Below are 16,394 nucleotides of genomic sequence, written 5' to 3' on the forward strand. Positions count from 1 at the left end.
AACGGTTATCAATTGGCAAGACAAGACATATCGCAAGATTTTGAACTAAAAATAGTTTGTTTCATTTCATGACGCTTAAGATATGAAAACAGCGACACAGAAGTCAAAAACAACACGGGTACACAATTAATTGTCTTCGTGTTCATTTTCATTAAGATAACAAACATAGACGAATGCTTTTAGAAGTTCAAACAGAGTGCGGTAAAACTTCAAACGTGACCAGTGCGCAGCAGAAAAAACCTGTGAACACCGTGGCGTTTCCTAATTGAAGTGTCTAATGTCCGACCTTTCAGGAAAACAAGAACTAAACTACACATCGGCCGGGATTGAAGAGACTTTAAATAGTGGTATGTATGAGGCATAATAAGGGAGTAGCTCCTGGAGCTAGAAAAACGTTTGAAAATTCTTGAAATGTTCTAAGTAGTTTTTAAAAAAATTTCAAAAATAAATTAGTCTTATGAGAATATGATGAACACGAATTTTTCCTGTATTGTTCTAACAAAATTATAATATAAATCTAAAACTCCCCGGAAACATTTCAATAAACTTTGAAACATTTTCCAAACAATATTTTTTTTTAACACCGTATTTTTTATACATATGTAACTGTTTCAGCTTATAGCAAACATTCCGATAATATTCAAAGAGTTGTAAGCCGGGAAAATATCATCAAAGTTGAAAACTTTCACGTGCACCTTGTTTTTTAACACTTGTGCACCACGTCACATGCATTGCGTAATTTTGCCATTTCATATCTAGAATACATTTTTCAGGGAATTCTATCGAGCGAAATAGGAGCTACTGAAAAAATTAGAATTCGGGTTAAAACCGCACTTTAATCTCATTTCCAATTCAACAAAATTGAGTATAGCAATGCAGTAATGCAATGTTTTGCTGCACATTTTTTATTGGTTGAATTTGTAGTTTATCAAATTTTTTCAATTCAGTTTCATAATACTTATGTAGTGGTTGTACCTGAAAATAACTACCAATACATTTTTTTTTCAAAAATGGTTATTCAAATAGAAAACGAAATCAATTTAACTTAAAAAATGAACAATTTTTGAAATATTACTGCATACTCGTATGTATACGAATTTATATAGCAAAATCGTTTCTAGAAAATATGGAATCTACAGCTTGAGACAGAGTTTCTTGAAGATCCCTTGTTACATCCTCTCCATCTGAAAAAAAAACACATTTTACAAAAATTTATCTTTAGCTACAAAGGTCACATATTGCGAAATAATATATGACAGTTTATCATCAGGTGTGAAACTTTACAACTGTACCGTAAATATTTTTCTGTAGTAAAAACAAAAACATGGTACAAGTCTTTCTAGAACCAATCCATCACAACTTTTTTCCAGCCATCCATTAGTCAGGTGCGTTTTTCCAGACCTTGGCCGGTAATTTTTTCACAACAACAAAATATGTTCAATAAGAACATAACTTTAAGTGACGAATAATTGTGTACTATTAACAAAAAAAGTTTTAAGTAGATATAAAAATTGATACAAAATTTAAACAGTCAATATGTTCGAAAAATTTGTAAAATGCAATTTATAAAGATAAAAGTCTCAGTTCATTCAAACACACTTGCTATCCTGCATGAACCTACCATAATTTTTATTTATTCTGTAAAAATGTGGTTTCAGTGCAATTGCGCGATAACTAAGATTTTAGTTTTTAACAAATCAAAAACAACAATTACAAACTTTTCATGTACAACACTCAATCATAAGATGGCAAACGTTTACCTAAATTTTGAAGTTTTCTAAAGAAAATTTCATTTTAGAATATCTTTTATTTCAAAAATCCAGAGTTTTTCCTTGAAATTTCATCAAAAAACAGCAATATTTTGAGAGCTTGTATCTCATTAATTTTTTGTAAAATCTTGTATACCGTACTCCTTTCCCAAGATTCCCTATTGGTGTTATCATTTTCATCACTACAGTATCGGATTCGGAAAAAAACCGTTTACTCGACAGAAAGAAAATGATAGCTTGTTATTGTAGTATTCTAGTAATCACAACACAATAAAGACCAACTTTCAAAAGTTAGAACCCATACCACACCGCCACACCTTGTTTCCCTGCAAAAAGTCATTGTTTGTGCTGTGAAGTTGTTGACATATTCGAAAGGAGAACATGTTGTTTGAGGAGAAAAAGAAGAAGATACGACAATGATAATACTTCTCTCTGACACTGTCTTCAAAGAGCGAGCCATTTATCAAAAGAAACTTCATCACCGAATCTCGTTCTATCGTAATCATACATCAGAAGCCCACGGTGTAGACGGCGATGGTGGTGACAGGAGAAGAAGGAAGAGGAAGAACGGAGAAGAAGACGCGACGTCGAAAGACGATTTTTGTTAAGCGTTTGATCGTACGACACTCTCAGATAGTCTATTTTCGGAGAAGACAAAGATGTATTGCTTTCTTCTTTTTTCCTTCTTTAGAAGATTGTTACTGTATCTGTTTTAAACCATGTTTAACTATTTTTGCATTGTCAATGAAAAGAACAAGAAGATATGAAAGAGAAGAGTCGTCTTTATTAAACGTTATCAACTGAATTCCTTAATCAGAAAATCAAGCACTGGGCCAAACGTTTTTCAGGGGAGGGTACACAGTACTGAGACAAATCATTTACGGATCAGGTAAATTCAGGATTGAAGCACAAAAGAGCACATAAGCGGAGGTATGGACGAAATTAATCAGTTATCCAGCGATACTTTCCATCCAATTCGCTGCGATAACTGATTAACCAGTTATCTAGCTATTTTAGCTATTTTTTAATAAGCTTTCGAAAAATGTACACGATTCAAGATATCGAGATCTTAAATAGCTTAGCGAATCGGTAGGAGGGGCCAAAAAGAGAAAAAAAAATAAAAAATTAAATAATTGCACTAGGGTGCGAGCTCATAGAAAACAATTAGAGGGAAATTTGGGGGAGGAGTGAGAAAAGAAAAAAAACAAATGTTAAAAGTAGGTAGGTCCCACCTAGGCAAAAACGATTGCATGTCTTAAAGGCCCCCTATAGAGGAACGGCTTTGCTATTTACAATATTAACAACAACGCTTAATACTGCACTGGAGTGAACATGGTGCACTTGGAGTACCAACGTTGGCAAGTCTCGGCCATGGCAGCGGAAGATGGTGGGTTGCACATTTGATGGACCTTTGGATGAGTGTGGGCGCACTTGCACTCGTCGGTGCAGTGAGCGGCGGTGCATTCTGGAGTGCAGGTGGCTACGATGGCGGCGGTGAGACGGGTGGTCTGTGGAGCGGTTCTTGAGGAGTGGATGTGGGCTGGCTTGCGCTCATCGGCGATTGGCAAATCGAGGCTGGCAAAGTCGGATCCTCTTGGAAGGACTGGTGGCATAACGAGTGGTGAGCCGAGGTCTGGAAGCTCGACGAGTCCGGCCTTTCCAACGGCACAGTGCTTTTCGTAGGCTGGGCAGAACTTGGCAACCTTTCCAAAGAGAGCACGGTCAATTGGTCCAGCGTTGTCTCCACAGTATTTGTTGTAGTGGTCAAGATGCTTGATGCAATAACGTTCGGACATCTCCTCATTGCGACGAACACGGGCAGGGTTGGCTGAAAATACAAAGAATGATGTAATTGTCTAATATCTTTGAAAGTTATCGAATGTTCTCTATAGTTTTGTAAATGTGCTCACCTTGTGCCAAGACCATAACGATAGCGAGAGCGGCGACGGTAATAAAGTTCATTTTTGGAAACGGTGTTTTTTTGAGATTCAATTGCTTGATCTCGCAAGTCGAAACTGCGTACTGCCTATCTGAAATCGGCGCCTTTTATGCGTTCGCGTGAACTCCGCCCCACAATACCGCCCTTCCTTGTCTGTGAGAGTCGTCGGAAGCGGCGCGGGGCGCGCGTCCCGCCCCCTAGGAACTTTGAAGATTGCCTCGCGGTGGGGAGAAGGACGCCGAATAAACTGATTGTTCTAAAAATATCATCAGGGCCGAAGGAGGGAAAGAAGGATTGAAGTATCGGCGACTAACGGAATTGAGAAATAGCAGCACCGGTGTAGAGGGTTTCGTGGTTTTCGGCGGATGATGGATGGGATCTCTAATGATCGCCCTGTGGTTAGAGTGATGGAGAAGCCAGTGTCGCACACAGTTTTCTGAAGATGAGAAGATAGTGGTCGAAAAATGATAATGATGATGATGATGATGTGAGGAAAGATGTATAAGACATCCGATGGGGGTACGTCGAGGTCGTCGATGTGTTTCGATCTTCAGCTACTACGCCGTTATCATGTACCCTGCACAGCGTCGGACACAAACATCTCCGTGGTGCGCGTAAACTCGACGACGACTCGTGATGGACGTCTAAAAAGGGATATGGGAGACAGAAATAATGCACCCGTTCTTTACGTGTTATCACTGCTTTAGAAATAAACTATTTTTAGTGTTTCCCTCGTTGTACGCAATCTTTATTCTTCACTTCACCATTTCATTACTTCATCATGCGGAACACAGACTACTGCTACACAAAAAAGTTATAGTCGTCACGTTTCTTAAACCTTTTTTTTTACTTTTTGATGGTTTTTGTTTTAGCGACTGACCAAAACAATCTTGCGGTCAAGGCTTTTTCAGTGTAAGTACGTTATGATAAGCTAGGAACAATGAAGTTTGGGAATTGAATGAGTTAATCATTCGACGAAGAATTATTTCGTAGTTGAACTATGTGTGGCTTCTAGCATAACGTCATTTCAAAAGAGTTATAGATGACGATTACTGTCAGATGTTCTTTACTCAAAGCTTTATTTTGTAACACCGTGTTTACCAAACCACTACTTTCAATTAAGCAAACATCCGTGCAACTGTCTTTCTTTTTCATTTCCATATCCTATTCAATAATACCGTAACAACTTCCTTGGCAAGAAACAGTTCTTTGATTCAGGTTTTTACTGTCCGGAATTAGCTGCCCAACTTGAGACATGAGACCAGAGACAAATGTTTTCTCCAAGTTAGAATTCGAAACACAGAAAAACTGTATTTTTCCCCTGTTACCCTAAAAAACATGCCCTTTGCTCCTTCCCTGTCATTCATTCATCAAGGCACTTCTAGAAACAACGTCTTGTTTCTCTTTTCGTGTGATGGATTGTGTACGACCTCCAACACCTTCCGTATCTCCTGACTTTTAATGGTTGAGGTTGCGTCTAAATTTGGAACAACTTTGAACATTTTGAGTGACATCTTTTGAATTTGATTCTAGATAAGCTTTTGATTTTTTTTTCATTTCTATCTTGACACTCTTGTTCTCCTTTCTGTCATCACGGTGTACATAGGAGAAAGCATGAGAAAGCACCCACGAACTTTATATTCTCAGGGTGCGGCGGCGTGGAAACTGACAAGACGTGGCTCGTGTGTTGTGTTCGGCTGTTTGACTAATAGCGTGTATATGTGTATTGTAAAAGTATTGTAAAATTGAATATCTTTGAAAGTCAGAAAAGCGACCAGTCAGCCAAAATATTTGAATCAACAGCTTTTCCTTTTGTATTCTTCTTGTTTTGACAGAATAAATTTCTACCACTAACTCGTAGAACAGATCTTTGCCTAGGGCGCTAGGATTACGGTAGGTTTCGCTATCCGATTCGCGAAACAGCTAGTGGCGGTTTGAACAATTGAGAGATAGAAAGAGTTGTGCAATACAGCAAAAATCATGATGAAGAGTCTTGAGTACCGATGATGATGTGTAGTTACAGTACCACTTGATACGCGTTTGTTTTTGCCTTTGGTTTTTTTCATTTGATAAGGTATACCTAGTTTGTTTAAAAATAGGTACTTGTCCTTCCTGGTTAATACATTAATTTGCAATTTTTTGAGGGAATTATATGGAACGTGCATAACCAACATTCATCAAGGTATGCAATTTCGCGGCTGATTAAAAAAATGTAATTTGGTACTGTGTAGTAGCTCCATCGCAAACGTTTCGGGATTTACCTAATACGCGAGTACTCAGAAAATAAAAAATCTTACATCAACTTAAACATATTCTACGGAACTTAACATAAATTGACATCAATATACGGAACTATAAAAAAAGCTGAAGTTCATTTCCCAAAACTGTTCGCCATTCTTCACACCCAATCATTCCAGTTATTTGTCGTTCTGCAAACTGGTGTGTTGTTTGTACATATAGTTTGTCTCGAAAATTGCAGTGATTGATAACATTTCGAAAACGGAACTATATGTGGCGATGACTCAGGTTCGAAACAAGGGAAAAGAAAGCTGAAAATTCTAGAACGATGTATACGAACACTCTTCTTTTTTTTCTGTTTCGCCGCTTTTCTAGAAACAAGTTTTAGTGAAGTTTGTCACCTTTTTGCGTCACATTTTTTGCTTCTAGAATTCAACCACGGAAGGCAGTAAAAGCCACGTGTACTGCCTATCCGAAAATAAATGTTTCAGATGATTTTTTGGTCTCACCCTACGCCACATCATCATCAAAACCGTTCAATCATGTGGTCGCATATAGCCTATCTTTTTTGAGGACAGAAATCGAAAGATTTCATGAAAGTCACAAATTTTCCCACACATTCCCATCAGCCAACAAAGAGGCGGGGTCAAGTCAGCTTTCTTCTATTGCGAATTCCATCCTAGGATCTTTAAAAAATGATGCCATTATTTCTCAGTATTTTCGAAGAATAGATTGAAATGTTAGATTACAATCTTTGAATGTACGCCGAGAAAAAAAATGCGAAAAGGGCACTTAATTTGTTATGTTACTAATTCCGCTAATTTTGGCTGACAATAACAAGTTTTTAGATTTCACACCGAGATAGGAGCCGCCGCGTACTAATTTTAGGCCGATCGCAACGCGTCACGTGGAGACACGAATTCGGAGAAATGAAATGATCAAGACATAATTTACGAGTGGGCACGGAGTATTTTTTTGACGTTTTGGTTACATTCTACACTTATCAATTTGTTGTCTATGGAAACAGTTTTTATCAGATGAGGAGGGGTGGACGGGACATGAAAAAAGTGAAAAATTACTACAGCGGTTTTTTGTGTTAGCGAAAAAATGTTGTGATAATACCAGAATAAATTGAGCTATGGTCTGCAGAAATTGAGCAAAAATGAACAGTTTTATTCAAAACCACAGTACAAAATCCAAACATCAATTGAAATTGGTAACAAAATGGATATTCAAGTAATGTACATGTTCGAACAAGAATTTCAACTTTTATTTCCCTTCATGATTTTCAGAAATAATCAGTGAATATCGTGTTATACTTTCCAAACAATCATGCATATTTTGTTAATATAAATAGAAACATCCATTACTATGTACAGCAATTTGTATAATATTGTCGAACACTGTAGAATTGTCGGTACTTCAAAAAATGCTCATTAATTTCAAAAATTCCAACGAGCTTCTAATATTTGAATAGTCGCGCAACAGTTAGAATTAGATCACGAATTTATTTTACAATTCTGATTTTTCGAAAAATTACCAGGTAAAATGAAAAAAAAATTAAAATTGACGGAGTGTATTGGGATTAATTTTTTTTGTTAAATTTTTTTCATAGATTCCAAGATCAATAACTTTTTGTTCAAAAATCTGATGGAAAACTATACAAAATTTTAACGTTTATTGAATTTTAAACAATAACTGACTGAAAAATCTCATTATACAAAAACATATATCTCTAATTGTTTTTTTTTCACACCTTGCCGCTTTTTCTCCATTCATCCCCTACATCAGTTCTTAAAAATTGCGGGGTGTGTAATGCCGCAAAAACTTGACACCTCCAGTTTCCCTTTTTCTCATACAGACGTTCTGCAGCATTGCGATTTTTAGAAATATGATTGTACTCTGAAATCGTAACTGGTCTTGGTGATCTTCACGAGAGATGCTGAAAAACTGTTGAAGAGTGGGGGGGGGGGGGGGGGTGGGGGAGCGGAGAGAGAAAACATATAAAGTTGGTGATTTATATATGTTGCATCTTTCAAAGATTCTGAAGAAACCGTTATATAGGGAGTATTGCTGATGAAGGAGTTGATGTAATTATATGTTTGTCACAAATATTGCAACTTTGCAACAAAAGTTCGCTATTTTTAGAAAGCAACTACAAAGATCATGACGAAAAGCTGATCAAAGAAATGTTCTGTACACTAAGAGTACGTTTCAAAAAGAGTATAATAAAATAGCACATTTTAAAAACAGAATTTCAGATAGCTCCGGAATAACACAAATTGAAAGCAATATTTTTAACGCGCCATAAGTAAGATGCCTAAACAATTATTTGCAGGTTTAAAAAATATTAAATTGCTCCGAAAAATATAATTGCATACTGAGACAACATTTTAAAAACTCAAAAAAAAACTACAATTAGCAGGCTCATACATTTTCAGTCAATGGATGAACAAAAATTCTAAAAGAATTGCAGAAATTCCCTTTCAGAAAAATATAAAAGGTTGTTACTCGACCTCTAACTATTATATAAAAGCAAAATACAAAAACATACAGATTTAAAGCCGTTTTTCGGAACAATCATTTTTAAAAATAATTATTCATTAGTTTATTGTTGATGAGATTTGGCTTAAAGTGATTTTTTTTACAAAAGTTTGATGCATGTATCAACTATTTGGAACGTATTATAATTTTATAATTTTACTATTTGATTGTTCAACAGTTTTAATTGAAGCTGCCCAATTTTGAGCAAATACGTGCTAAACTACACAAATGATAACATGAAACCAAAACCACGTCTAAAAAACTTCCAAATAAGGACAAAAACCAAATGATGAAAATAGTATATTGCGAGAATTAGATGCATCTGCAGACATCTTTGAAAACCAGCCGATCATCTTCGTATCCTTTGTCTCCATATTCTGCAGGGGTTCTGAGAAAGATTGATATGATTTTCAAAAATCGGGTTCATGATATATGGGACGTCGTTTGCAAACTTTTTCTTTTGTCTCTTATTCCCTTCTAAAACACGAAAAAGTACAGTGATTTTTAAAGTATTGCGTCTGTTTCTCTAGACTACTCTTTTCAACCTTTTTGCAATTTATTAAAACTATCTTACAGAGGCTAAGAAGATGAAATTGTTGGAAACTAGTGATTGTGACGTAGGTGATCATTAGATGAACGTGGAGTGGTGTTTGATTCGGAAGCAGTTGCCGAAATAAATGCACACAAAAATATACAGTAAGTATACTCACGTGGCGGAACCGAAAGGCACGGAATGCAGAGAAAAAACTACAGTTTACTCATCAAAACTGGTTTTCGAAGTGTAGATATCAAACCGTAAATCAAAAATGTTCGGAAATGTGTACGTGTGTGTTTTTTTTTGTGAAGATTGATGATACCTACTAAGATATGTTATTTAAAAATAATGTATGTTTGTAAAACATTTTATATCGTGGTGATTTTTGGCGCACACGCCTTAATTTTGACATGATTTCGGCATGATAAGAAACGAAAAGGTTTTTTCAGTGGAAACAGTGCATGGTTTCGTAGTGGGATATTCTCCAAAATGTATGGAAAATTTATTTGACAATTGAGATTTGAGAGCAGCCGGCAGCAAATAATTAGTTAAGTTGGAAAAAATTTATTCCATGGTATCCCATTTTGACATTTTGTCGTTAATACCTATTTAAGTATATTTAAGCAAAAGCCATTTGAACTCGATTATCCTTTAACAGAATGGCCAGTATAGATCGGAGCATTAATAAGGTACAATGAGAGTAGTGTGTTAGGTAAATGAAAATTTGAAATAAAACAGAAAACAGCAAATTCAATTAACACTACTGTTTTATTTTATCAGATGTATCTATCTGTAATTGAACAGACTCATCATACTTAAAGATATAAAAATGTTGTGCACTCTCGAAAATTGCATGTATTAAGGATTACATATATTTCTGTTGATTTCCAGAGAAATTCTCAAGATTTTCTCGGTAATGTTTTTTTTGTTAGAGCATAGATATATTGGTTGTTACAATATTATTTTTATAATACTCAAACATTTTTCTCGACACCCGTTTTTCCTTAAGCTTAAACGCGGCATTATGTTTTTATTATCTATTTCACTTTTCCCAGGCACTCCGTTTTCATTAATTGTCTTCCTCATTGTGTTCGTTTTGTGGAACGGTTCCCGATATAAATTTTATTCAAAAATCAGAAAATTAAAAAAACAGAGAGACCGTCTGCCAGATTGGGCTATCGGGACGAAGATAAATGGGGAGAATCTTTGTGTGTCCGCCGCACGCAGATAAACGAGGACGGTGTGAGAGAAAGACAGTGGATTACGGTAGTCCATTGATGCGGTGTACCTTGTGACTTTTAGAGGTGACTTTTTGAGAGAAGAGGAATTTTTTTGCGGAATGAAGATGAAATAGAGATGAAGATTAACATCGGTTTCGCTAACTTGATAAGGAGGGCGAAAAACGAGGGTTTCGTGCAAATTGGCAGCGTTGAGAGTAGAGAGGGCCACAGATTTTCAAAGATGTGTCTTTAAAGATAATCAAAGAAATTAGATTAGGAAATAGGAATGAATGAAAGAAGAGAAGTTTGATCAGTGTTGTAATTGATATCATTAAATTAGGGGATTCGAACAAAAAGTCAAAGAACAGCGAGATTTGTTTAAAAAAATGTGAGATCCATGTGAAGAGTTTTTGTGAGTACATCAGAATCTAGAATCTAGAAATCGAGGAATATAAAGAATCACGCACCACATGGGGTTGGGATTCAGAAATCAGAACTGCAATTACATGCTGTATAAAATTCGAACATCTTTTTTGGAAGTAAATACCAAGAATGATTCATTATCATCATTTGATCTGGGCGATCCAGTTATTACTTCAACTTAGCAAGAGCCAACCAAATCTTTAAAAAAATTGTTTATTTTTCTCAGGCCTACAAACAATTATGAAAATTCCTGATACATTAATAATGTCAGTTTTCTATTTTCTGTCCTTTTAGCAGGGTTTAAATTTAATTGAAAAAAGTCCCTTATGATTTTTCTCTGCAATTTCATTTTTCTGTCAACTTCAACTATATAAAACAATTTGCAACTACAAAAAATGTTTTTTAAAAAGAACCAATCAGAAACACTCTGTCAAATCAGAATTTTTAATTGAAGCCGGTTAGATTGATTGAAGCCGGCCTAAATTTCACACAAAACTCAAATTTCGAAAAGCTTCCTATGACATTTTTGCCTAACTCTCCCATATTTCATGCAACTCATCATCACAAAAAATTACAGAAAAGAGATAGAAAACGAGGTGAAAGCGTCGTCCCCTCCTCTCCTCCCCTCGCAAACGCCAATAACTGGATAATGGGGCTCGTTAATTGTTTTGTGAGCCGGGCTCCGCTTCTCCAACACATTTTGCCTGATCTCTCATTGTGCTCTTCTCAAAAGCTCATACTCATCACAGGACCAGTGGTGCCCTCATTCAGGTTCACACGTTTTCCAAAATATTCTTCAGACTGTTTTTTAGTTATTTTTCAACATGCAGTGTTCTTTTCTAACCATATTCATCTTCATCACAACGGTCACAGTTGGGGTAGCAGAGTTTTCAGAACAATACCAAGGTATTACTTTGATAATTGAAAGTTTATAAATTATTTCATTTACAGGGTCGTCTAGCAGGTTGACAAGACATTTACTGGAAAAACATAACAAGTGAGAAAACATTAACACTCAATAAATACCAAAATTCTTTTTTTTTCCAGATGTTCACCTCCAGATGGGAGGGTAGACATTTCGCACAACATAGAACTTGTTCATATTATTGGAATCAATGAGCTCAACCAAAACATGCAAGTTTTGGTTTATATTGTACAAGTAAGTTGATAGCTGTTTTGAGGGGTCTTCTCTAAAACCTATAAAATATTGCGCTCAATGAGTTCAACATTATACAGTTAAAGTGGCAGAAAATCAGAAAAACTGCAGAAAAAATGTATATATCGTATTTTTACTTTTATTTTTATTTTTAGTAAGACTATTTTTCAATGGGTAAAGTTACGGATTGTACTTATACTTATACTTTTAACATTTTTACAGAACTATCGTTTTTCTCAGACTGACAATATCAAGTAATTTACAGAACGAAAAATTTAGTGGGAATTATTGTTAAAGTATATCTACTCCATAAGAACTATAAATTATTCAAAATGTGAAAAACAATTCGAAATCTAGAAATCTTCCAGATGTTCAAACTAATTGTTTTGCAAAAAATTACGACCAATGAATTTGTTAAACAATTTTGTTTTATTTTCAGCAATGGACCGATGCGTCGTTAAGCTGGAAAGTTGAAGAGTTTCGAGGAATAAAACACACATGGCTTCCAGAACATTCGATTTGGATTCCGGATATTATTGTTTTCAATACGTATGTTGGACTTGAAAATTGAGAAATTACAATAAAACATTGTATAATGGAATTTGCAATGTCGAATCTGGGTCTGATACTTGTTTTTTTAAGTCATATTTTTTTTTCAATTTTAATTTTAAAAACAAGTCAACAGGCAAAATAACAGTAATTATTAATTAATTCACATCAGTATCAGTAATGTATCAGAAAATGGAAAAATTTGAACATTTCAACTTTGATTTTTGTCAATTTTCTTAAATTAAAATCAACTTTCAAATATGCACTATCATTTTAAAGTTTTTGATCTGAAAAAATACCGGAAATTTTTCAGACTTGAGCACAAGATGCTCCTAGAAGCTGTTCGATCACCGATCAAAGTTTCTTATACCGGTGAGGTCACCTATGCATACCCAGCAATTTACACAGTGCTTTGTCAAATTGGTGAGTGTTTCCAGTCACGTATAAATTGGGTTTCTGGGAAAAGGGATGTCTAATGGATTAATGATAAATGAGTTTTCAACCACATTCCAAGCTTTTCCATTATCCCTTGGCTTGTCTCATTTGCGGGTGCATCCTATCAATTATCTTAGAACAACATCTAAGCGCAGTTTCATTTTTCTTATCTTTTCCCGTATTATTGAGAGCAAGAAATGATGCGTTTTTCCGCATGATCATAAATCTTTCAGGAATTGCCACTTTTCCGTTTGATGATCAAGTATGTAAGATTCGTGTAAGTTCAAAATGTCTCGATTAAAAAGGGGATTATTTGAAGACGTTCAGTTTGCTTCCTGGGCTTACGATGAGGATAAGATTTTGCTCAATGCATCACATAAACCGCTACTCAAAAACTACTCTCCCAACGAGGAATGGGCACTTCAGGTCAGCTGTTACAAGGGTTTTGGAAGATTTTTGAACTTTTTGAAAACAGTAGGTGCAAATAGAATTAGACATGTTAAAATTTTAGAAAAACTTTGAACGTCATAAAATTTAGGAGAAATGTTTCACAAAAATTTGTTACAAACATTTTTACAATGACGATTTAATGCGGAGCAATTCAAAATGTTCAAATTGAAACTTATTACAAGATATATTTAGACAAAGTTTGATTCAAGAATTGGTCAACAAATTTTTAAGAATTTTATGAAATATGGTTTGTTTTTTGAGTTCTTCTAATGGTTTTAATTCTGCCTTGTACTAAGCTTTCTTTCCAGGATGTAGACATGGCACGAAAAGAATACGAGCATGAAGAAACTGTTGTCAGTGAGATAATCTATTACATCAAAGTTGCCCGCAAACCGTTCTACTACCTTATCAGTCTTGTGGTACCTAGTTATATTATATGTGTACTATCAATTGCGGGACTGTTCGCCAGGTTTTCAACAAAACATGAAAGACAGGTAATTGTGGTTTGATTTGATTGTTGAATGAAGTGTTCAGGAGTTCTAAAATTTCATCAAATTTATTTAGAAATTGAGAAATGAATTTTTGAGTACATCAACTTCTTCAATTCTTACAAATAATACAATAAACCCGTGAATAAAAACATGTATTTCTTATATAGATTTGTGACAAGAAATATCACATTCACTTTTGCTTGAGCATGTCCACTTAAGCTGCTAGATACGATTTTTACAGAATGCAAAAAGGCCCAAAAATTTAGAACGACAGGGTCAGGTAACATACGAAAATCCAAGAGAATGTTGCCCTCTCTTGTTGATTTACTTGGAAACTTACACTTTTTATACGCTTTCTCACAAGTTCTACCAACTTAAAACCGCAGTTCATTTTACTTATACTCTTATGTTCATTAACACTTTGTTCCCGTATCAATATCAACTTTAGGAACGATTCACACTTGGAGTCACTGCAATTCTCAGTATGGCTGTCTTATCATTGGTTGTTACTGAAAAGGTACCACATAGTTCGGAAAATGTTCCACTCCTCAGTAAGTTTTTTTTCTTAAGAACAAAGTTGATGTTTTAAGCTACTTACCTAAAATTTATTTTGTGCAAATGACCAAGAATAATAAAGTTTTCAAATTGTTTTTATTGTTTAATTTCCAGTTGTCTACATGCATTTTATTATTGTAATGGTTACAATAGCGACCATACTGACGTCAACCGTAATGAGAGTACATGCTAAGGTTTCAATCTTTTAATTCACAATTCAAATTTGTAAACTATTTTCCAGGGTTTCCGAACACATTTCCTGAGTCCACCGAATTGGATCCGGAAAGTTTTGTTAATTGCTCGGAAACATGCAAACTTTTTCCAACAACACGTGAGTTAAATACTTGATATGCTAATTGATATTTGGTGTTGGTATATAATGTCAGACTGCTCGTTGGCGTAGGCTTTCACATTTATACTAAAATAATTTGAGGAAGAACAGGCGCATTAGGTTTGATAATAGTAAAAATGAAATGTTCACTTATTTCTCCATCTAAAAAACGCGCTATTGACTTTTAGACTTCAAGCTTAAAGATTTCCTGAGGTTTAAAATACATACATATAAACATGTTTTAGTCTATTATAACTTAAAACACATTCATCAAAATAAGGGGATGTAATAGACCAAACGAGTTTTTACTGTGCAGGAATAAACTCACCTTCTTCTGTGTATCGAATATTTTTTTGTTTCAGAAAATGGTGTGCTTTAAGGAACAAAAACATGAACCCGTTTCTTATTCGTCGTTGTAGCTCTGATTTCATCATTTTAATTAAAATTCTAAAATCAGACACGGTATGTAGCACTTGTTGCTTTGTTGTCTCAATTGATTTGATAAACTCTTATTCAACCACAGTTTGTGATATTGCAGGGAAAAGTGTATATGGACATTCATACAACGGCAGAGCAGTGGGGAGAAGTAAGTGTTTTTTACACTTTGCAATTTTCTCAACATTTATAGTTTAGGTGTCACGAAGGATGGACTATCTACTAGCATCAGTGTTCATAATTATTATAAGTACACCTACACTGTACTTATTTTATATGTGCTTTCAAATGGACCACGCAACTGCTGAACGTGTTTTGCTGGAGAATGCTAAACGGAGAGATCAACTTTATTATTAACGAAATTTTTGTATCGTTGAATTTTCCGAGGAAGAGAGAGTATTTGAATGATTTTATGATATAATGTTTTTTTTTTCGGTTATTTATTTCAACAAAAATACGCAATTAAAAAACAGAAGTAGTCAAATTTTTCGTCACAATAAGAAAATTTGCATAAAATTTTCAAATGCCACTCTTTATCCATATGCCTATTTTAACAATTCCTTTCGACTATACAATTATAATAGAAAATCGTACGTAGTGATTTGACTTTTCATAAAATTTCCACTCTCTCTGTTCCGCAGAAGAAAAAAATTGTGCTCTGACATTTTATTCTCCCATTTCGTCCATTTTGTTCCGACACGCTTTCTCGCCCTCTCACCAGTCTCTTTTTCATTTTTTTTTTCATTTTACATTTTCTAGAAACGGAAAGAATGAACAATAAAGTGTTTCCGTTTGCATCGATTCCATCTCGTTTTTCTACACTTAATATCTATATATACCAGCCGGTGTCGTTCGAGCCTACGGGTTTTCTGTCTACTTTTGACTGAAATCAGAATTCGAATATCTTTTGTAAATAGTTTTAAACCCTATTTTAATTTTTAATTAATTTTAATTTTACTTTTTGGAAATTGAGGCGGGATTATCTAAGGGCATTTTGCAAAATCTCTAAAAATCTGAATGAACCCCTCCCCCCGCTTTTTATGTTGAGATTCTCAACTTGAGAATACATGTACTGAATTAAAAGGAAATACAGAAATGAGTTAAAAAAAAATAGTAAAATTGTGAATACCGACCTTGTGAGGTTTTGTTCTTGTACATATTTATCGTTGTCTTAATATTTTATAGGTCATATTTCAGAAATACTAAAAGAAAACACAATAAAAAATTGTGATGTAATTTTCAAATTTTATTTCCTCTCAAATCCCTATTTTCCTTTTGTTCAAAATCTTCTTTTGCGGGTCACAAGAAAAAAGTAAAATGTACA

General features: G+C 34.7%; 2 protein-coding genes, 1 long non-coding RNA gene and 1 other non-coding gene across 4 annotated transcripts; 3 read left to right on the forward strand and 1 right to left on the reverse strand.

Moving 5' to 3' along the window:
* Positions 1-2,534: 2,534 nt before the first annotated feature.
* On the reverse strand, positions 2,535-3,792 carry osm-11 (Notch ligand osm-11). The gene is made up of 2 exons (NM_078422.9): positions 3,680-3,792; positions 2,535-3,597 (listed from the first exon to the last, which is right to left on the reverse strand). The coding sequence occupies exons 1-2, from the start codon at positions 3,729-3,731 to the stop codon at positions 3,080-3,082; spliced, it is 570 nt and encodes a 189-aa protein (NP_510823.1). The 5' UTR covers positions 3,732-3,792; the 3' UTR covers positions 2,535-3,079.
* Positions 3,793-3,840: 48 nt separating this feature from the next.
* On the forward strand, positions 3,841-4,083 carry F11C7.9. The gene has a single exon (NR_072956.1). It is a non-coding gene; the product is annotated as an Unclassified non-coding RNA F11C7.9 (non-coding RNA).
* Positions 4,084-4,210: 127 nt separating this feature from the next.
* Positions 4,211-4,664, forward strand: linc-48. The gene has a single exon (NR_102260.1). It is a non-coding gene; the product is annotated as a long non-coding RNA linc-48 (long non-coding RNA).
* A 6,701-nt stretch (positions 4,665-11,365) lies between these two features.
* On the forward strand, positions 11,366-15,868 carry pbo-6 (Proton-gated ion channel subunit pbo-6). The gene is made up of 13 exons (NM_001307904.3): positions 11,366-11,574; positions 11,620-11,665; positions 11,716-11,827; positions 12,264-12,373; positions 12,687-12,796; positions 13,042-13,085; positions 13,136-13,234; positions 13,567-13,752; positions 14,198-14,300; positions 14,419-14,498; positions 14,546-14,635; positions 15,174-15,221; positions 15,269-15,868. Exons 1-13 carry the CDS (start codon positions 11,493-11,495, stop codon positions 15,425-15,427), a joined length of 1,269 nt encoding a protein of 422 aa, NP_001294833.1. The 5' UTR covers positions 11,366-11,492; the 3' UTR covers positions 15,428-15,868.
* Positions 15,869-16,394: the final 526 nt, after the last annotated feature.

Source organism: Caenorhabditis elegans, chromosome X (assembly GCF_000002985.6).
Source record: "Caenorhabditis elegans chromosome X".
NCBI classification, from domain to species: Eukaryota; Metazoa; Nematoda; class Chromadorea; order Rhabditida; family Rhabditidae; genus Caenorhabditis; species Caenorhabditis elegans.

Coding starts and splice junctions, on each gene's coding strand:
- pbo-6 (NM_001307904.3), top strand. CDS start 11,493: ATGCAGTGTTCTTTTCTAACCATATTCATCTTCATCACAACGGTCACA. Junction 11,666..11,715: donor TTACTGGAAAAACATAACAA/GTGAGAAAACAT, acceptor TTTTTTTTCCAG/ATGTTCACCTCCAGATGGGA. Junction 14,636..15,173: donor CAAACTTTTTCCAACAACAC/GTGAGTTAAATA, acceptor GTGATATTGCAG/GGAAAAGTGTATATGGACAT.
- osm-11 (NM_078422.9), bottom strand. CDS start 3,731: ATGAACTTTATTACCGTCGCCGCTCTCGCTATCGTTATGGTCTTGGCA. Junction 3,598..3,679: donor CGTTATGGTCTTGGCACAAG/GTGAGCACATTT, acceptor TTGTATTTTCAG/CCAACCCTGCCCGTGTTCGT.